The sequence below is a fragment of the Sylvia atricapilla genome, chromosome 4 (genome assembly GCF_009819655.1).
Source record: "Sylvia atricapilla isolate bSylAtr1 chromosome 4, bSylAtr1.pri, whole genome shotgun sequence".
NCBI classification, from domain to species: Eukaryota; Metazoa; Chordata; class Aves; order Passeriformes; family Sylviidae; genus Sylvia; species Sylvia atricapilla.
The window spans coordinates 57211470-57232636 of record NC_089143.1 but is presented as its reverse complement, the minus strand read 5'-3'; the positions used below and the strand labels follow the sequence as shown (position 1 = coordinate 57232636).

At 38.7% G+C, this 21167-nt stretch overlaps 1 protein-coding gene across 2 annotated transcripts in view; it reads left to right on the top strand.

Annotated features, from left to right (window-relative positions):
- Positions 1-21167, top strand: part of TBC1D9 (TBC1 domain family member 9) — a 47965-nt gene that overhangs the window by 12950 nt on the left and 13848 nt on the right. For both annotated transcript variants that reach the window (XM_066317982.1, XM_066317981.1), the window contains exons 2-13: positions 1159-1269; positions 5818-5936; positions 7595-7823; positions 8810-9071; positions 10175-10382; positions 13339-13545; positions 15017-15187; positions 15636-15786; positions 17307-17521; positions 18914-19031; positions 19944-20229; positions 20928-21057. In XM_066317982.1, coding sequence (XP_066174079.1) covers positions 1159-1269; positions 5818-5936; positions 7595-7823; positions 8810-9071; positions 10175-10382; positions 13339-13545; positions 15017-15187; positions 15636-15786; positions 17307-17521; positions 18914-19031; positions 19944-20229; positions 20928-21057 — 2207 coding nt within the window. The remainder of the gene's footprint in view (positions 1-1158; positions 1270-5817; positions 5937-7594; positions 7824-8809; positions 9072-10174; positions 10383-13338; positions 13546-15016; positions 15188-15635; positions 15787-17306; positions 17522-18913; positions 19032-19943; positions 20230-20927; positions 21058-21167) is intronic.

Below are 21167 nucleotides of genomic sequence, written 5' to 3'. Positions count from 1 at the left end.
CATCCTTATGATGCACAGCACAAATCTGAAAGAAGAACAGCGAGGGAAGCAGTATTGTGTATACCAGTTACAACAGAGCAAAATGAGGAACTAATAAAACTATTGACAGTAAAAGATGAACACAGAAGACTGGAAAGGAGAAGAGAACTTTTAACAGGAGAGTTTAAAAATGGGTTTGGTGCCCGTCTGTTTAAACCCGCCCCCTAATTTCTACCCCAATAAATATTTTCACCAAAAAAAAAATCTCTGAAAATTCATCCATTTATTGTTTATATATTTCATTTTTTTTTAAAAATAATTGAAACAATTTGCTGAGAACTTCAACATAAAAATTTAAATGTGACATCTCTGCAGGGGAGATGAAACTTCTTTCTGGAGATGAAAAGAGGGTAAACTTACACAGTTTAAAAATAAATAGGTCCTTCTTGCAGAGAGGTGGGGGGTTAGAGTTTTGTTTTATGTGTAGTTTATTAGAAAAATAGGATCTAATATTTGTGGAAATACAGCTGGGAATTATTAGCTTTTGGTATGTGACTGTTGGTGGCTCTCTCAGTAGCAAAGAATTTTCAAAGCTACTTCTGGAAAACAGTATAGCTTTGTCTTTTCTAAGTATCCTTTCACCTGAAAAACAGCTTGACTCTTAAGGCATTTTGATCCTTCCTACCCTATATAATCAGACTGTTAAGTAGAACAATTATTTTTGCTGGAAGTCTTGAGTTTTACCTAGCTGACATTCATGTTTTGAACCCTTTTAGGGTGTATTGTCTGAGATTTCTTGTTGGTGTTGGAGGAGGGTTTGTAGCTGTTTTGTTTGTAGGTTTTTTACTGCTCAGGGCTCCAGATCTGAAACACAGGAAAGAGCTAAATAACTTAAACATGATTTTATAACACAGTTACCTTCTGCTTTGCTTCAGTTTGCCTGTCTTTATGCTGGCATTGATATAAGTTAAAGAGTTGAAGTCTTGTTTAAGCTGAAGATGTTTCCCTGTTAAATCACTCTTCCTTTTACAACATGAGGCAACAAGCATGAGGATGAATCTGTGGATCTGCATTTTGCTGTGGAGAGTGAAATGGAATGGGCAGGGCCTGCAGAGCCCTCTCCTGTGGGATCTTGAATTTTCCATGACTGCGTGTTCATCAGAACTTCCTCTTCCACAGGTCTCCTTGTGGGTACTCTCGATGTTGTGTTGGACTCCAGTGCCAGAGTGGCACCGTATCGAATCCTCTACCAAGCACCAGACTCCATGGTCTACTGGACCATTGCCTGTGGTAAGGACAAAAACACTGACATGTGGAATTTTGTTCTCCCTGGATACTGTGTCACATAACATAGTAAGAGAGCAGTCCTTCCTGCTGAGCATGGTCATCTCAGGGCAAATAAATGGGTCAGGATGAAAACCTGCTGCAGTGGTAAAATTCAGTGGCACCAGAGTTTCTGATAGTCAGACCTTGAATGCCAGCATGGGGGAGGTGTGTTATGCACAGTGATTGAGTGAAACCAGAAATGGCCATGGAGCAGGGGCAAAACATCTGTTACCTCCCACATTTCTTCTCCCAAAGGTGTTCCCAGAGCAGCAGTACCATTCCTCCTCCTCGCAGGCTCTTCTCTATGCCTGGGGCTCACTCCTACAGCACTAATAAAGTGCAGCATTCCTGGCTGATGGGGTGTCTCTAAAGGGGATGGTGGGAGGAATACCTGGATTATAGCACCCTGGTAACCCAGACAAGGCACCTGGCTTCCCTTGGAATGGTAACCAGGAAGAAAGTGCAGCCCCAACGGTCATGTGAATACTGAACAGCAAACACTGAGACATTTCCTGTCTCCTCCAGGATAAATACCGTCTAGATCCCAGGGATGCCCTGCTTCCTGGGTGTTTATTTCAGGCAGCGTGTGATCTTTCTAAGTATGATGAATTTAGAATTCAGCGAGATGGTAGCTAGGCTAAATAACTACAGAAGTGTATGTTCTTACATAGGTGCAATGACTTTAAGATTTTAATGGTCTTTAGTGCTCCAGCTTGGACAGATCTAGCAGTAGGACTGCTCCTTTTGTCATTATAGTAGTGCAAACAATTGAGTGGATACTTTTGTACATTAAATAGGATTTTTGCATGTATCACATCCTGTACTAAATGCTTATTTCTGTGGTCAGGCACCTATTGCAAGTAACATAAACCAGAATGGAGTTCGTCTCTGGTTTTGTCTGCTGTCTCAAAAGCATTGTCTGGGGTTAAATGCAGAAGATCCAGCTCATTTAGCTTTGATTGGCCAAGCTTGTCACATCAGATCACTGGTTTGATAGTATTGCTTTTCAGTCTTAGCAAATGCAAACTTTTCAGTGCAGCTCCTCCAGCTCAAAAGTTTCACTGGCAACAAGGTTTTTGGCAACAGCCAAAACTCTGTTAATTTGAAAGGGAATTGACAAGAGAAAACAAATGAGGAATGCATACATGACTATCATCTCTTTAATGGCCTGGTAACCTCCAGCACCCCCACTGCTGTGTGACATTCAAAAATTCTGGGAAATGATGCTCTAGGCTTCTTCTCTGCTAACTGTGCCACTTCATTAGTGCCCATTCTCCCCATAAAATTTGACATTTAGATTGTTTGGATGACTTCTCCTCCAGACAAACACGCTCTTGGGAAGGGAAGAGAAGGAAGAGCAAATGAAGGTTTGCTATAGATCTAATAATTCTAGTTCAAACCAGGCTCTCTTCTTAGGAGCATATGATTTCTGTGTCTGGCAAAGGTGGTATCAAAGCTGTGTCACCTTCTGAATCTAACAGGAAATTTTGCTAATAGCTCTTACTAGCAGAAGTATTTCTTACTATTTTTGATAGTATCAGACCTGAAAGAAAGTAGCAGTTCAAACAACCTTTTCCCTCTCTACACCCATTAGTACCAACTCCCTGAAGATTTTAGAATTCATGTAAGATAACTTACCTTTAATTTAAAATTCATACAACATAATTTACCTGATAGCTAATACTAAAAGCAGATATTAACAAAGTTGTCAATATTATGAATGTTGTTACCAAATCTGCATTTAACAGCTTTTTACTGTTATCTACTCTTGCTGTGACCATGAGTAGTGCCTGTCAGCTTTCCATGGATCCAAGAAGAGAAAGAATGGTAAAAATACTTGCCTGTATGTTTATTTCTTTTCATCCAGATGTCAGTGCACAGCAATTAGTAACCACCTCCATCCCATAAACTTGAAAGGGGGCAGCTGAGGACACAAGTTTTCTTGCTATTTGCAAACTCCCTTTCAAAGAAAACAGCGTATCACAAAGCTCCCAACAAAATCTTCAAAGACCCTTATACTGTGCATGTAGTCAGAAATGATTTTTAAGACTTTGGAAATGGGTCATGTGGCTTCTCTTTAGATTTTTTTGCATAACACCTATAGATAATGACTGTAATTTTATACCTACAGTGTGCCTCAAGATAAGCAGGGGCATAAAATGGAAGACAGAGTTATGATTTATAGCCCCAGAATAAATAAATGTACCATACATATGGAAATTTATGGTGCTGCTGAAGTGTGAGAATTTTGTTTTTCTTTGGAGAATGATACTGTGGATTTTATGTAAAGTACAGTACTCTGTCTACATTTAGGCTAGTATTAATAAGCATGCTCTTTAATTATGACTCTCAATTGAAATTGCTGATGTAGTTAATGTATGTGTCTGTGAGTCCATTTTGTGGAGTGTTTCTTGAATTTTTTGTCTCCTAATACCTGGTTGGTGGCTCAGTTGTTTTGGTTAAAGACTGCTTTAGCGTAGTCTTGTCACTTGAGGGGAAGAGTGTGGATCTTACAGGAAGGGAAAATTTTACAAAGAACAAATAATTTATCTATGCAGCCTTGAAGCTGAGCAGCTCGGTGTTCCCTAAGGCTCTGCACTGTGGTTATTTTATGCATTTGCAACTAAAGCAATTCCTTCTGAACTGCTCAAGGGTTGTTAAAATTATACAGGTTACTAAGGGCTTTGGCTGCATTTAGCTGTGCAACTCTGATTTGTCCAGCATTGTCCCTCCCTGTTCTCTAAGGGTAGACTGCTGGTTATTTGGTACTTGTAATCTCCTATTTTTACATAAATTTGTCTTTTTCTCTGCCTTCAGTAAAGAAATAATCTCCATCTTCAGTAAGTTGCTGTTCAGAGTGACTCAAAGAAATGCAATTTTTTCATTATTTGTTGATGACCTTTGGTCTTGCTTAGTACAAGAGTATTCTAAGGGTGAAAGTAATCCAGGGGGTGTTGTCTACTCTAAAATGACTGTTTAGAAGATTTGGATATGAATTTTCTTGGATATTAAGTCTACTGATGTAGGCTGTATGAGGATTCTGGCTGGTGAATGTGAAGCTTTATAGCTCTGGAGAGAAGTCTTGTTAACAGCCCTTTCTCCAGTACAGTGTTGGGTTAAAGGTGTCGCAGCTTAGAGTTCTGTCTACTGAATTATTATTCAGGAGAATTGTTATTTAGTTACTTTTCAGGAACAATTGATGGTCTAGAAATGCAAAATATTGTGCACAGTCAGCCTTTCCTATTGTAGCAGCCCTGCTGTGTCCCATGCCAGTGTCCCCCCGAGTCTGCTCGTGCTCAGTTTAAGGCTAAAGTAAGCTATATCTAAATTCTGCTTGGAAATGAACAACTTTTTTAGATCCTTCTCCACCTGTAAAATCAGTCATTCTTGTGTGTTTTTCAGGTATAGAACTGCTGTGGGGTTTTTGTGGTAATGGTAATTATATGCATTTTTATGCAAGTTGCTATGTTGTAGCTATTTTCATTTGTTATTTCCTGCCAGTCTTAAGGGCTCTGTATTTTGAAGTGCAATGTTTTAACTGTTAAATTGGATTTCTTCCCCTTCCCCGAGAGTCAGAATAATTGCTTAATTTACCTAAAAGGCCAATGGTGGCAAAATGGTGAGTACTTTTAATATGCTAAGACAGGGAAAAACTTCCCAGTAACAGAGATAAAAAAACCTGTAGTTTAAAACATTGCAGCAAATATGTATTTTAGTCCTGAGTGAACAAAGCCAAGAGAAAGACCTAGCCTGTGATGATGAATTGTTGAGAACTGGGGTCTAGGTTTTGGGCTGATTGCGTGCTCTGCTGTAGGGGAGACTGGGACATTAAATAGTGAGATAATGGAGACAAAAATCAGGGGGGGCAAAAAGAGATGTTCTGTTACAGGTTGAGAATAATCAGCCAAAGCTGTTTCAGAAGTGATGAAAAATAATTGCTGAACCACAAAGCAGAAAGAGACAGCTTTGAGAAATCGTTCATCATGATAGTGTGTCTGCACTGCTTGTCACTGCTCTTACGAGCTAAGCAGTTTTTCTGATGACAGTTTAGTTTTGTATCCATAGCTCATGCATTTCATCATTGCTTTTTCCAGCAGTGTTAAAGGCAACAAGAAATCAAATAGTGTTCAGACCACCTCCTGAGTTCCAGAAAGGTCTGGTTGCATCCAGTAGCTTTAAGGAGAAGTAGCAGTGATCATTTCCGGTTCTGAAATATTGATTACATATGTAGGCTGTTCTGCTACATGATTTATGTGTCTGTACTGCAACCAGAATTGTGACATTCCCCTGGAAGTTGGCACAGAATGTTCCATTCTGTTGCCTTCAATGGAGTTGTTAATTTAAATACAATGGGAAAAAATTTTGGAATTTCCAGGAGGACAGCATCTAGTGAAATATTGCACTTACTGGCAAGTTTTCTTAGAGTTTTTGGTTATGATTAAAGGAACACTGACACTGGTGAATTATTTATTTTGTGACTTTTGGTTTGTTTGATTGGGTTTTTTTATATAGGTTGCTCAAGGAAGGAAATCACTGAACACTGGGAATGGCTGGAACAGAATTTGTTGCAAACTCTTTCCATTTTTGAAAATGAGAATGACATAAATACATTTGTCAGAGGAAAAATCCAGGTAGTGTATTAATTACTGCAAATGTTGTTCATGATAAATGTGACTGTGGAAGGAAAACTGATGTGAATTTGAAACAAGTTGGAGCTGGTAGTCCCCAGGCTGCTCTGCCTTTTTGAAGAAATACCAGATGCTAAGTAGCAACATGTGTGTAAAAATCAGGGAAACTGGGATCAGTGCTTGTAGCTTACAGCAGTGTGATTTTTAAAAAAACCCGTATAGATATCTAGGCAGGGCTTAAGGCATTGTAAGTTCTAAAATTAATTGCACTGTTGACTGTCATAAACTTAGACAATTGTCTGTGCAACAGTTTTTCCATTGCAAGGCTTAATTTTTTTTTTTTTTTTAATGCGCTCAAAATGTCTCCTCCCCCTCTTCTGTGTAGTTAAATTCTTTAGTACTAGCATTTACACCTCATATAGCTGTTGAGGGTTGATGGTTCATTGATTTGTTTGCTTGGTGGGAAGTGGGAGTGTTGCTTTTCTCAGAATTTCTTTTTCTCTTTATAGGACAGATAATAGCTATACTGGCAAAAAGTACTTTTTTCATACTAAGAGTTATGTAAAAATTAATACTTTGTTCAAAGATTGTAAGCAAAATTACTCTCTTTACTGGGTGTGTGTTCAAAGTATCGGCTTTGTCTCATTTCTTCTAACATCTCATATAGTAACTCAGCTCTCTTATGAATCCCACAGTTGCTTGTGTTTTCCCAGTGAATCAGGTATTAGATGGTCACGGAAATACCTTATATGTGAAGACATTTGTGTTTTGAAATATAATCCTTCAGGAAATTGGTACTTCTTTAGAGTTGGATGAATGCTAAATGTGAACGATGGTTCTGTCTTACACTCTGCTGCTCTTCATGTAAACATGGAGCAAGTTGAAGGCAAAAAGTCACAAAAAAGGCAAAAAATGTATAACATTAATGTAAAAGACAATAGAGATGATTGTAAAGGAGATTGGGAAAATAAGGTAATAAAAACAGAGCTTCAATATAGAACAGAAGAAACCATAGTCTTTAAAAATATCAAAAAACATCTTTTCACCTGTTGCCTCTTCAAATATCATGAAGATCATCTGCACCTGAAAGTGGGAATTTTTTTTCCTATCCTATTAGTTTATCTAATTGAAGATTTCTTCTTTTTTTCTTGTTCCACCTCCCTGCCTTTTGCTCCACTTCTTTGCTCAAGGTCCAGTAAGAGGGGTCATAGAAGTAATTTTAAATTTTCCCTAAAGAGCAACAGTTGCTTTTCTCCCTTATACTTTTTTCCTTCCCTTTAGAAAAAATTCATGTGATATCCTATGTCTGTCTCCCCAGGAAGAAGGAGGAAAATACTACAGATGATAGGTTCTTCACAGGGCTGTTAAGAGTATTTGAGTTAGTTAGGCTGGTTAATTTAAAACGAGGTACTGGCAAGTGGTTGGTGTTTGGTTCCTTTTGCCATAGGCACAGTAGGGAGTAAGGTCATCAGAAAGAAAGCCTTGAATAAAGTAAATAACTACATAAGCCAAAGAGTGAGCAGAACAGAAAGAGCTCACTGGAAGACTTCCTTGGCATTGCAGTAACCATTGTGGCCTGTGGCCTGGACAGCAATGGGAATTAGGGAATCTGATAGCCTATGGCCACTAACAGGATATGTCCTTTCTTCATTCCCTACCAGGGCATCATTGCTGAGTACAACAAAATCAATGGCATCAAGGAGGATGATGACACAGAGAAGTTCAAGGAAGCCATAGTGAAATTTCACAAGCTGTTTGGGATGCCAGAAGAAGAGAAATTAGTCAACTACTACTCCTGCAGCTACTGGAAGGGGAAGGTTCCCCGTCAGGGCTGGGTGTATCTCAGCATTAATCACCTTTGCTTTTACTCTTTTCTCATGGGCAGGGAAGGTATGTTTTCAGTGGAATGATAATTTGTGCATCTGAAAATGGTTAGGAAATCTCCTGTAGCTTGTTACTTTTCACATGCTGATCTCTGAGGGTACAAAGACACTGCTGAGGAAAAGAGAAGCAGGGAGCAGTTCCCTGATTTGTCACAGAACTGTGTGTTTGGTCCCTTGTTTGTTTGGTCTTTCTCAAAGTAGTTCTCTTCTAAACAGTGTTTGGCATTTCCCAGGGACATGGTTCACCTCAGGAGCTATGCCCAAAAGGGAATAGAGACAAGATCACACCAGTTCTGGCTTTCTCTTCTGCTCTTACACAATCCTCAAGTACCACTCTGTCAAACTTTGCAGCCTTAAATGGCACATTTACGTTTGTACAGCACCAGAACATCAGAAAGGTTTCAGAGGAGACCCAGAATAAGGAACTGCATAGTGTGGATGCAACTGGTCTGCAGTACAGGGAGTTGATTCAAAGCACGGTGGAGGTGAACAATTCAGCAGTATTTGGTTATGGGCAATGGATCAGTATCAGTCCTGGGATTTAGCCCCTGCTCTAAGGACACCACCTGGATTGGTGTTGGGAGAAAAGCTGAGGTTCTGTCATGGCTGTAATATTTGAAACTTTATACTGTATAAAAAAGTAACACAGGCCTGTCTGGTGTGTTTAGACTGTCTCTTGGCTTCCATAGGAAAAGAGGACATCAGAGTCTGAGAAGTGTGGTGACAATGATAAGTCGTGTTAGCTCACCTAGCTTTGTAATGCTTGTGTGGTGTTCTGTAAATAAAGGAAATGAGATTTAAACTCTTTCATCTGCTGTTTGTCAGCTGATAGCTGTTGTTTGTACAAGCTTGGTCTATTTATGCTGTGCTCCCAACTTTTCAAGGTGCAAGAAAAAGTCAGCTGAATGCATTTTAGATGAAGGGGAAGCTAAAAGCCCCTGAATATGCTCAATTTTGTACTGAATGTCGTTTTTTTTGTTTGCTCCCGTTCAGCAAAGTTAGTTATCCGTTGGGTTGATATCACTCAGCTTGAGAAGAATGCTACACTGCTCTTCCCTGATATGATCAAAGTGAGCACAAGGTCAAGTGAACATTTCTTCTCAGTATTCCTTAATATCAGTGAGACATTTAAACTAATGGAACAGCTTGCCAACATAGCTATGCGACAGCTTTTGGACAATGAAGGATTTGAACAAGACAGGTCATTACCCAAACTGAAAAAGAAATCCCCAAAAAAAGTATCTGCTTTAAAAAGGTAGGTAGCACCAGCTCTTACTCATCTCTTCCTCCTCAGTGCTTTTACTTACAGGATTTTGTCCAAAACTTTTCTGATGTTGAGGCCACTTACTGTTACTCCCAAAAGGAATGATTGAATCCAGCAGTGGCAAAATGTGAATAATTATGTAAATATAATCACTTGGTATCTTGTTGAAATAGGAAATGGAAAATACTTGAATATGAACATGTTGTAAAAATAAACTTACTTGAGCCAAATGCTCATTTGTTCAGAAGATCTTCACTGTATCTCCTGACACTGGCTGCATTTCGGTATCTATTGTAAGGCCATTTTATGTCAGTAGGGGAAGGTAACAAAGTGATTAATGTGTTGTTAAGAATTGTGCCTAGCATTCCTGCTTGGTCTTATCACTGGAAATGAGAAATGACTCTTTATTCTATCTAGGATGTAGTTTAGGTAACAGTGATACAAAAATTGACTAAATTGTAAGAGATGAAAAGTTATCTGGAAAATATTTCTTCTTCTTTTATATCATACTTCAGCTTGTTAGTTTCTTTTTCATTTTTTCTTCATATGCTGTTCATGTTAGTTTACCATACAGAATTATAGCAAGTGCTTGTTTATATTTCTCATTACTTAGTGACATCTGACATGTATTATGTCACATTTGTTTGTCCTTACTGTTGAGTGTTTGTTTGCACTGAATGCATTATCAAGACAAAGTCTTGAAATTGTTAACAAACTCTAACCTTAAGGGTTCCATAATGTTAATAAATAAGCCTCAGAGAAGCATTACTAAGCAAAAAATGGATTTACTGTACATATTCCCAGAAAGTAGGGTTGAATATGAAAAGCTCACTGAGTCTTTCCTCTCTGAGAAGTAAGGATGAATGTCTGAATCATTCATGGCAGACTTTTTTTTTAATGTAGTTTTAGAACCTTCTAAAAGTGAAGACTGTATCTCCACTATATGCAAATTATTTCCAACTTTTTGCTGTACGGTCCCTGCTTAGCTGAGTTATATGTTGCAGGTAACTTGCAATGTTTTGCATAAAGTACATCTTAAAATGTATAATATATTCCCTAAACCAAGAAAATATTTCTGTGGGGATTTTTTTTAGGGATCTTGATGCCAGAGCAAAGAGTGAGCGATACCGTGCGTTGTTCCGACTTCCCAAGGATGAGAAATTAGATGGACACACAGACTGTACTCTTTGGACTCCATTCAACAAAATGCATATTTTGGGTCAGATGTTTGTTTCTACAAACTACATTTGCTTTACTAGTAAAGAAGAGAACTTGTGCAGCCTTATTATCCCTCTTCGAGAGGTAAATATTTGTATTTTATATTTTATTTTAAATTTTAGGGCAAGTAATAAAGCAATGTCTTACTAAATATTTCAGCCTAGCTTTGAATTTTTTATTTTGCGGTGGGTTTTTTACTATTACTTGGGTTTTTTGTTTGTTTTTGTTGATTGGGTTTTTTTTGGAGACAAGGCTCTTTTCATATTTTTGATCTCTTGTGAGCATGTCATTCTGATGTGAATATTTAATGACTGTGTACCTTAGTTCACAGTTCCTGCTACTAAAGTTCACATGGAGTTTGTTCCATCAGTTTTCATCACCCTCGTATGTTCTTCCTCTCTCATAACTTGTGTTCTGATTTACAGCCCAATTTTATGTTTTTTTTAGTGCCTCATAAGGAGGAGTGGAGGATGAAACTTCCTAGATTGACGAGTCGAAGTTCTGTTAAAGAATCTGTTAGATAAGGTTGGCTTTTGTCAGATGTAAAAAGAGCCATAATCCTGAAGTTTTGAATTGCCTCTTCACAGAGGCTTCCAATTGTTTATTCATGTGTGTGGAGAATATTTTGCCAGTATTTTTCAAATTGGTGTGTTTCCCTTTTTAAAGCTGGTTACTTAAAGCAGATCATCAGTAAGAAGAGTTTGTTTGATGTGATAAAAAATAATTGTCTTGGGGAGTTGTTTTTTTTGGGTTTTTTGGGTTATTTGTTTTGGTTTTATGGTGTTTTTTGTTTGGTTGGTTGGTTTTTTTGGTTTTTGGGGTTTTTTTGTTTTTTGTTTTGTTTGTTTTTTGGTGGGAGGGTTTTGTTGCTTTTTTTGTTGTTTGGGGTTTTTTTTGGTATTTTTGGTTGGTTGGTTGGTTTGGTTTGGTTTGGTTTTTTTTTAATGTTGACTTGATTTGTGGCTTAATGGGAAATTGTGTTAAGTAAGTTTTGGAAGTAGCAGCAAAGCTGTAACCAAGGACAGTTTGGCTTGACTGAAGAACCACAGAATATTTCAAGGCACTGTTCTCCCCCACAAATGACTAAGAGTAAAGCAGGTACTTGTTCAGAAACTTGGAAGTACAGCTTCTCAGCAGCTTGTTGCAATGACTTTGGTTATTTGGGATGAGACATTCATTCATTTGGGATGACCCCTTTTCCTGGATGCAGATTCAGCAGGTGCTTTCGACAGCCACAGTCACAGCAGCACAGGATTCAGAGCAGCTCTAAAGCTTTGAGAGACAGAAGTAGCTGAAGGACTAAGTGCTTCTGTGAGAACAGCTTTAAGTCTCAACACGAGCAAGGAGAACAGTAAACCAGGGGGTAGTGCTATTCCTCAGAACAACTGATCAGTACCATTAGTAATTCAAGGAACGCTTTCTATTTAATTAAAGCTTTGGATTAAACCCTAAGTTAATTCCAGTGTTCTGTAATATCCTGGAGGTGTTTAGACAGATGAGACAATAGCAAAGCATTGATTCAGAAATTATGATGGGGGAAGATGTTTTTCAGTGGCTGACTGCAGTGCTCGCTGCACCTTCAGCAGGTGCCCTCTCCAAGACAAAGCACTTCAGATATGTGTGTGTCTTTATTGAATAGGAAATAAGTGGATATCAGCTCTCATTACAGCAGAGCTATAATTAAGCTTGCTGTAATAATGTCTGTCCTGTGCCTTTAGAACTTGCCTATCTTTTGTGCTGACTGCACAGGAACGTTTTTAACATGGAACAGAAAATATAGGGAGCACTTCTCAGCTAACTTCAGTATGTTATTAGTGAAGTCCTTTAGGTTAACAAATAACAAGTAGATTTGTAGTTAACAGAAACATAAAAGGAAGTGAGGAGAACAGAGAAGTGGTTTAGCACCTGAGCAGTGCACTGTAGTCTTTAAGTCTTCAAAGAGAATAAATGAGAAATGGTTACCCTATCCATTTAGCTAGAGAGCTATTAATATTACAGTACTCATGTCTTACCATTGATTTCTGTTTTTAAAAGGGTTAGAGGAGCAAAAGTAAAATCCTAGCAAAATTAAATGTGCCACCTTCTATTCTGAAGGCAGTAAGTCAGTTTTCATTGCCTAAGGAATCATCTAAAGTCATAAAAGCAGTGGTTAAAAGTATTTACAATTGTGAATTGTGTTTTGTTCAGTGTATGAACTGCCCAAACTTGATGGATTGATATACTTTTAAGGCTGGTAGTTGGTGATCTTTAGGACACACAACTGTTACATAAATCATCAGCAGTGTATGTATGACTTATCCCTGAGATTTCTTTGTGTTAATGTGCTTTACCAAAACCTCAGGGAACTCGTTTCCTGTACTCAGTAGACTGTGGTATGAGTACTGTTTACTGTTGGAGTTCAGCTGGATTAGTGACCATTTCCCCAACAACTGAGGGCCAAACAGAAACCTCCGCCTCACAGGGTTAGATATTTTCCTTTGTACAGGAGGACATGGGCTTAACTTCTCTTTGCTGCAAGTTCCTGTGTACTGTGAAAATACAGTTAAAATAACACAATGCAGTTTTCACAGTATGCAGCTATAATACAGCTGAACAGGAGCATCGTCTCAAAAATGGTTTATTCACATGTACATGGCAGTAAAAGGTAGGCCAAAGTTTCTATGGATTCAGCCTGTGCTGCTGATGTTAGGAAGCAGGAGAGGGATTTGGAAGTCCTACAAAAAAGCTGATAGATTTGTATCCCACACATGAAATTTTGTTTCACTGATTGTTTTAAAATAGGGCCTGAGGAAAATCAACTAAGTAGTGCAGGGGAGTTTTGATAGAAAATGTACTGAAACCAGTTATTTAAAGGATTACAAGCCTTCATCTTTCAGGCCTATAAGCCCTTGTAGCAAACCATCTTTTCTGGTAAAAGGGTGTCCACAAGGGTTTGATATAAGGGTGGAAGAAGCATGGGTTTATTGTATTAAGATGGTTTCCTAGACCAAGCAGCTTGATTAACTAAAGATCTTAACCTACAACAACTGTTTCTTCCCAGGTGACAATAGTGGAAAAGGCAGACAGCTCCAGCGTGCTGCCCAGCCCACTGTCAATCAGCACGAAAAACAGAATGACATTCCTCTTTGCCAACTTGAAAGACAGAGACTTCCTCGTACAGAGGATCTCAGACTTTCTGCAACAAACCACTTCAAAAATATACTTGGATAAGAATATTTCTGGAAGCTATATCAGCTCAGATGATGAGGTATGTGAAGGAACATGTGTAATTTATTAGAAGGGGATTTTAACTGGTGTGGGGAGAGGAAACACCTGTAAGTTTTTTGAAGGTAAGTCTTTACGCACAGTAATGTGACCTCTTTTGTGTTAATGCCTTTGAGCTGAAGTGTTAAAATTTGTCAGTTAAGATAGCTATCTTTTTCATGTTAAACCTAAGAGAAATCATCACTCCTGACTAACTCTAATTCTGCTGCTACAGTCTGAAATTACTGTGTATCTTGTTGGAAAGTGTCATAGTTAATTAACTGGTTAATTGAATAATACTTTTAATATCTATTTACTTGTCCCAACTCAAATGTAATTCCAGAGTTTTAATAATTTGAAGAAATTATCAGTTGGCATGAAACTCCTTTTATTCAAGACTTTAGCTGCTAAATCCCATCTTTTGGTTCTTCTGAAAACAGTGTCAGAGCTCAGCAGGTTTGCATGTGCACTGCTAATGAACTTTGGCACATTTGACCTAACAGGAAAACAACAGCCCTGTCCTGAACATCAAATGACCCTATTCTGAACCACCTCCTTATATATGTGTGTGCAAAGTAAATGGTTCTTAAAAGATACGATTACATACACTTTTCTTAGGTGCTTTGAATGTCAAGCCTTCTGCTGAATTCCAGCTTTTACAAGTAAATTCAGATGCTTCATAGAACAACCTCAGTTCTGTTAAAACCCATAGTAATTCAGATCTCGAAGTAGAAGGGGTGATGTATCATTTTGGTATTATGTAGGTAGATATTCCAACATAATTGGAATTTCAATTCTGTCATATTCCAAGTCTGTCCTAAGCCATACCTTACTACTGTCCTGAGTAGCCCTACCCTGTTTGCCATGTGTGTGTTAAAAGAATTTATTTACTTGCTTTGTTGATGGTGAGATACAATCACTGTGTTGTTGTATACCAGAGCACATAGGCATGTATAGTGCTGGAACTTTTGCTGTAAATGGATCTAAGTGTTCTACCTACTGAGTTATAAACAAATTATTTGTAGGCCTTTACTGCAATCTGTAATATGACTACATATCTAGATCTGCATGACTGCTACTTGCACTTTCAGGCATTTGGTGTGAACTGCTCTGTGAGATTTTACCATGCTGCAGTTTCAAAGTTGTTTGAGAAGTCAGAAAATCCTTTTTCTTCAACATGCTTTTCTTCCAAATCACAGTCTAACAGGTCATAATGCTGACAGATTGAGGGAGCTGGATAAATTACTCTGGGCTACTTAGGGTTAACCTTACCCTAGCAATTCTAAATCTAGAATTTGGTTGTGTTTCTGGAGAGCTATTGAGAAACTGGACGCTATTTCATTATTCTCTACTGGTTTAATATCTGTTGCCACATGTTTTTGTTAACTGTAAGCACGTATAAATTTTTAAGTGAAGTAAACAGTCCAGACACTGGCTCATCTTTACGCTGTATTGCTTGTGACTGCTTTCTACAGGTGTTCACAAGGTCAAGCAGTTTAATTTCTGCCAGCCCTCACAAAAGCCTGAGCTCCGAGTCGGAGGGAGAGCGCCAATTCAACCTCAATGATAACGGCATTCCAACAGCAACTCAAGCTTTAATGACCATGTATCGGCGCAGGTCACCCGAGGAGTTCAACCCCAAGCTGGTAAAACACACCTCTGAGTGCTCCACGTGGCTGACAAGGCTGTCAAATTATGTTTGCCCAAAAACCCATGTTTCTGAGCCAGAAGAGTTTCATACTGCTAGAGAGTTAAGAAGAGGCAGTATTTTACACAGAAGTAAAGGCTTGAACATGTTGTTGTCTTACCAGTACAAATAACTTCACTACAGAAAGGCAAAGTTGGATGTAATTCAAGGAGAGGTTGTATTCCTGCTCTTAAGTATAACTGCTTCTCTTAACAGCAAGGTCTACTGGCATAGAAACTAGGAAAGGGGAGGAGACAGCCTATTAAGGTAACTGGACTGTAGCCAAGTTATTTCTTGCTCACTTGGAAGGTTAGGATATTGCAGGCTTTTTAGCACTCAAGATTTTAGTGGGTCAGAGTGTTAGAAAGAGAAGCTGCATCTTTATGCCTGCCTTTCCTTGCTTGTAGGCCAAGGAGTTCCTGAAGGAACAGGCCTGGAAGATTCACTTTGCTGAATATGGCCAAGGGGTCTGTATGTATCGCACAGAGAAAACAAGAGACCTTGTGCTCAAGGGCATTCCAGAAAGCATGAGAGGGGAACTCTGGCTGCTCTTCTCAGGTAGGTTTTTGTTGGAATGTCTCTGTGGGACATAAGCAAAAGCATGAGGAAAGAAAGGATATCAAAGATTATTAAAGGTGCACATAGTAAGTGTCTGAAAATATTTGGAGCAAGTAAGACTGTGATTGTTAGTGAGTGCCAGACAGGTTGAGACAAGATTTCTGTTCAGATGGCAAATACCCTTTGTCAAGCTGGCTTAAGAACGTCATTAAGGAACATAACATAATTAAGGAAGAACATATGAGAAGCAGAACACACACTGTAACCAGAAGCCAGTAGTTTAAGGGCCTTCTAGATGTTCAGCAACCACCAGCAAACCTAATTCCCATTTATTTAATAATTTCTGGATCCAGTTAAGCTCTTGGCCTTCACAGCAATTGTTGCAAAGAATTTCAAAGTTTAGGCTTGTGGCATGGAACGACTATCTTATCTTTTCTTGATAATAAAAATAAGCTACTCTAACATTTTATTAAGTGCTTCTATTAAGTGAAAAATGGTGAGAAAATATTTGTCTGGGATTCTGTGCCAGAGAAGGATTCTCTAGATCTGTGTCCACCTGAAGTTTTTCTTTTTGAAGTTGAAAAATTTTATTACTAGTTATATGGAAATCAATCCTACCTCAGGCTTTCTTCATAACCTATCACCATATGCCTTCTTTAGCTGTACCCTCCCACACCACTTAGGGTATGAGCACATCAAGGCCTTTATCTGATCACCTAATGATGCTTTCAAGTTTGTTTTCCATTTCTTCCCTGCTGTAGTACACAGTCACGTACATTTTCTTTTTGCTGCTGGGCACTAAAGGCAATGTTTTCAGAAGATACACACAGGAATGCACAGCTCTGTTTTGTGTCCTATTAACACTAGTTTGCACCAGTTTTCACTGTGTATCTATAATTCATATTTTCTATGTAGATTACTTTGTGCTACTGACACTTGATCTTTGTTTCCAGAGTTGTAAAGTCAGTAGTAGGAAATTTCATAGCAACTCTGAGTGTGTAGTGGTATCCCTGAAGCTGAATGCCCTGCCCAAGATGACAGAGTCATTTTCAGAAGTAGGAATAGAACTCAGGAGTTTCTGTCTCTTGCTTTTGGCTGACATATCATACTCTCTGCAACCAAACATTAATCTATTCTGTCCTCGGGGCAAGTAGCTTTCTCAGAGACAAGTTTTGAGTTATTTAGGATAGCCAAACCCACAGCCAGCTGCAGAGGGACCTCATGATACCATGTGACTGCACAGTTGGTTTGTTCTTCATGCCTCCTCTTTTGTTCTGCCTCAGAGAAGTTTTAACCTCATTAAAAAAGTGCCTGTAGAGAAGACAGGAAGGGGTGATAATCACCAAAGCACATCCTTTTCGTTTTTGTAATCACCTTTAAAGAAATAATATTTTCATATTTGCTTTCGAAGTTCTTGGTGACATTTGGAATGGAAGGTGAGCAGATCATCATGTTTGGAATACTGTACCTGCTAAACCTTCTGTTTATTCCTGGTTTTAATATTGTTCTCCTACTCTTAGGAGCCATTAATGAAATGGCCACTCATCCTGGCTATTATGAGGACCTAGTGGAGAAATCCATGGGAAAATACAATCTTGCTACAGAAGAGATAGAGAGGGATCTGCACCGCTCCCTTCCAGAGCACCCTGCATTCCAGAATGAGATGGGTATTGCTGCTTTAAGGAGAGTCTTGACAGCTTATGCTTTCAGAAATCCAAACATAGGATACTGTCAGGTAATTGAAATGCCCTGGACTCCTTCAGTTTCTGGAATTCTAGTTCTTTCCTTGCAGTCCTGTGTGTGTTTGGCTGTGTGAGGCGCAGTGGGGTGTGGATGGTGCTGTGAGCTCACCTCAGTGCTGCAGAGAGGCAGGAATGCTGAGGCCAGAGGGATATCACACAACTCTAACAGCAGTATTAGCAGCACATGTTGAGAGATGTTTTCTGTAAGCAAATTTTCTGCTCATAAATCTAAAAACTGGACAGGTGATAAACAGACCTGCCTACAGAAAATGACAATAGACCCTGAAGAAAGGTTTTTTTTCTTATTAACAAAAACCCCCTCAAAACCAAAACACTTTGTGCTCAGCCTTAAATTTTTATCTATCTATTTTTAGCTATCCATCTTATAATGAATCATTATTCTGTGTATTAGTTGTAACCCTCCAGAACCCCCTTTCCTCTTTCAGTGATACCATGCCATCATTCAAAACAATGAAAAGAAACAAAACCAACCAAAAAACCAAGCAAAAGGCCTGCAAACGCTTGGCAAAAAATAAAGCATCCTAGGAAATATCCCTGTGAGTCCCAGCCATCTATCTGTGGAGTTAATGCTGACTCCAGTGCATGGTTATGAGGTTCTTACGACCATAATTCAAGTCACTTTAGTTTCTGGTCCTAAATCATTCTTTGTTTGGCTTATCATCTGGGCCTTTTTTTGCCTTCCTACATACTTTTGCAAAGAGGAAACTTAAATTCATTAGTATTAAGAAGCCTGATTAGTGTCTGGCTGTTAAGACTTCTAGATGCAACATGAGTAAGTGCAAGCAGTTCTAACAGATACCATCATAATAACACGTGTGGTACTAAGTAATAGCTACAACATTTGTCAAGATTATTTAACAGAGGAGCAGTAGAAGGACATTTCAGTTCTGGTCCCTAAAGCTGTCACACTAATTAATAACCTTGAGATTTGGTTCAGCTGCAGTGAGAATTCAGGCACATCATTAGTGCTGTAGGAAGTGTTTTGGCTGCACCAGGCCCAGATTCCCCAAGAGCACCTATGGCAGAATATCAGTAGCAGTGTAACAGGGATGCTTGACCTGAGTCAGCCTTGATTGGGGAGAAAAATATTGATTTCTTAAATCTGCAACACAAAACCAACCAACCCAAAACCCCACCAAAAAGTCCCAGTGAAACAGCAATAAAACTAAAATAAAACCTACGGAATTTTTGTGATTTGAGGCTTTCTTAAGCCTTTCTTTGAGCACTGGGAAACACTGCTGTTTTTACAGGGAAGTACTTGAACAGTTTGGGATCTGCAGGGAGAGATGCAGCTAATTTCCTAACCAGTCATCTGCCCAGGTACAGTGCTAGATATTGAATAATTGTATTTCCCTTTCTTTTAGGCTATGAATATTGTCACTTCAGTGCTCCTCCTTTATGCAAAAGAGGAGGAAGCTTTCTGGCTGCTGGTGGCTCTGTGTGAGCGTATGCTGCCTGACTACTACAACACAAGAGTTGTTGGTATGCTATGGGGACGCTTTTGAAATGAAATTACAAAAAAAGAACCAAATTAATTGGTGTTATTTGTTCTGAAACAAATGTATGGGTAGATGCATGCTAGTGACAGGATAGCTTGCTCAGGAGAATAAAGGCAGTTTCCTAAAGAGGTAATGTTATGGTTAATAGTTTATCACTTGCTTAGGATCAGATGGCATTCTGAAGTGGGCTTAAGCAAAGCAAGTTTTTAAGAAGAGATGGGAGCTAAAATTTGAGTTTTAGATGATCCAGTTGGGTGATTAAGGTAGGGTGGAAACAGGAGCTTCAGCAGTTGGCAGCAGAAGTCTTTGTGCCTGTACCCCTGATGTGAAAGGGCACAAGTATCAGAAAGCTGTTGTTGTCAGATGAGTTCCTCATGTGTGTGGAAGTCAGTGACTTCAGTTTATCATGGAATCTGTTTTTACTGTATCTCACAAATACTTGAGATACTCAGCCTTAGAAATTCTTCTTCCTGGCCTGGTTAAACACTGATGTTATGGTATGGGAGTGTATCATATGGGGTTCTCTTGAGGTAAATCTAAACCCTCACAGTCACTCTGGCCTCATTCAACAGGTGATGCTGAGGTCTTACTCCAAAAAGAAATGGTAATATCAAACCACTATTTAACTTCTGCTGGTGCTAGACCAAATTAATCCTTTTTTTATTTATTATGGATTGTATAATTAAAACAGAAAAAAAAAACCCTTATTACAGTTCAATTAGTATGTATAGCTCAGCAGTGTAATGGAATATGTTACTCATTTGAAAGTGAGAAAATGTGCATAAGCACCATGCAGAATATTCTTGTTAATCAGAAAAAATAGATTTTTTTCCTCCCCTAGATGACAATATATTGGTGGCGCCTGAATTAATTCAACCTTATTTATCTTCAACAGGAGCATTGGTGGATCAGGGTGTCTTTGAAGAGTTGGCTCGTGACTACATTCCACAGCTTTATGACTGCATGCAGGACTTGGGTGTGATCTCCACCATCTCCCTGTCCTGGTTCCTCACTCTTTTCCTCAGTGTAATGCCATTTGAAAGTGCAGTGGTAGTTGTGGATTGTTTCTTCTGTGAAGGAATAAAGGTGATATTTCAGTTAGCACTCGCTGTCCTCGAGGCTAATGTAGACAAGCTGCTTAACTGTAAAGATGATGGAGAAGCCATGACAGTCTTGGGAAGGTACTTATTACAGAAAATTAAGTATCATGTTTGGTGGGGTTTCTTGCTTGCTTTTCTGATTTGTATTCTGTGTCGAAACACTAAAGTTAAACCAGTACCATATATATAAATCTTTTACATGCTTGTAGTCCCCTTTCATCCACGTAAGGTACTCCTTACATTATTTTAAAATAATGCTAAGTGACCAACAAGATAGAAATTCTTCTTTCAAGACACTCAAATAAACTTCCCAAACCTGGTTATAGAAATTTAACTTGATTCATTATTTTAGTGGATAACATGAGTTTTTTTACTTCTTTTAAATGTTACTAAGAAAAAGCCTTGATGCCAAGGAGAACTGGTTTGGGAATAGACTAAGTAGGACTCAGAAGAATTACATAGGCTCTTGAACTGTTAGATTTCAGTGAAACAGGATGATGACAGATAGAGTGGCCTGAGTCATTTAACCAGAACTAATGCTGCTGAGTGTAATCTCTGATTTTCTTGTGCTTGGTAGCAGTGCTTAATTTTCAAGATGCTGCTGGAACTCTGGAATCATTTTCATAATGAATTTCAGTAGTATCACCCTAACTCTTCCTAGGGAAATGGCTTTGATCACTTTTACATTAAATCATCAATGTGATGTTAACCCTCAGAAGGGAGGGCCTACAAATTTACCTTGGGTTTCTCATGTCTTTTTTTTTTTTGTCCCCCACCAGATACTTGGACAGTGTAACTAATAAGGACAGCACCCTTCCTCCCATTCCTCATCTTCACTCCTTGCTCAGTGATGATGTAGAGCCTTATCCTGAGGTGGATATCTTCAGGCTAATCAGGTCTTCCTATGAGGTAGGATAAGATTTCTTGACAAGAACTTGTCAAGGCACACAACTTCTGCTTCCCAGAGGAATTTCATTTGAAACTCTGTAGGTTGGCTTTGCTTGAAATGGAAAGAGTGT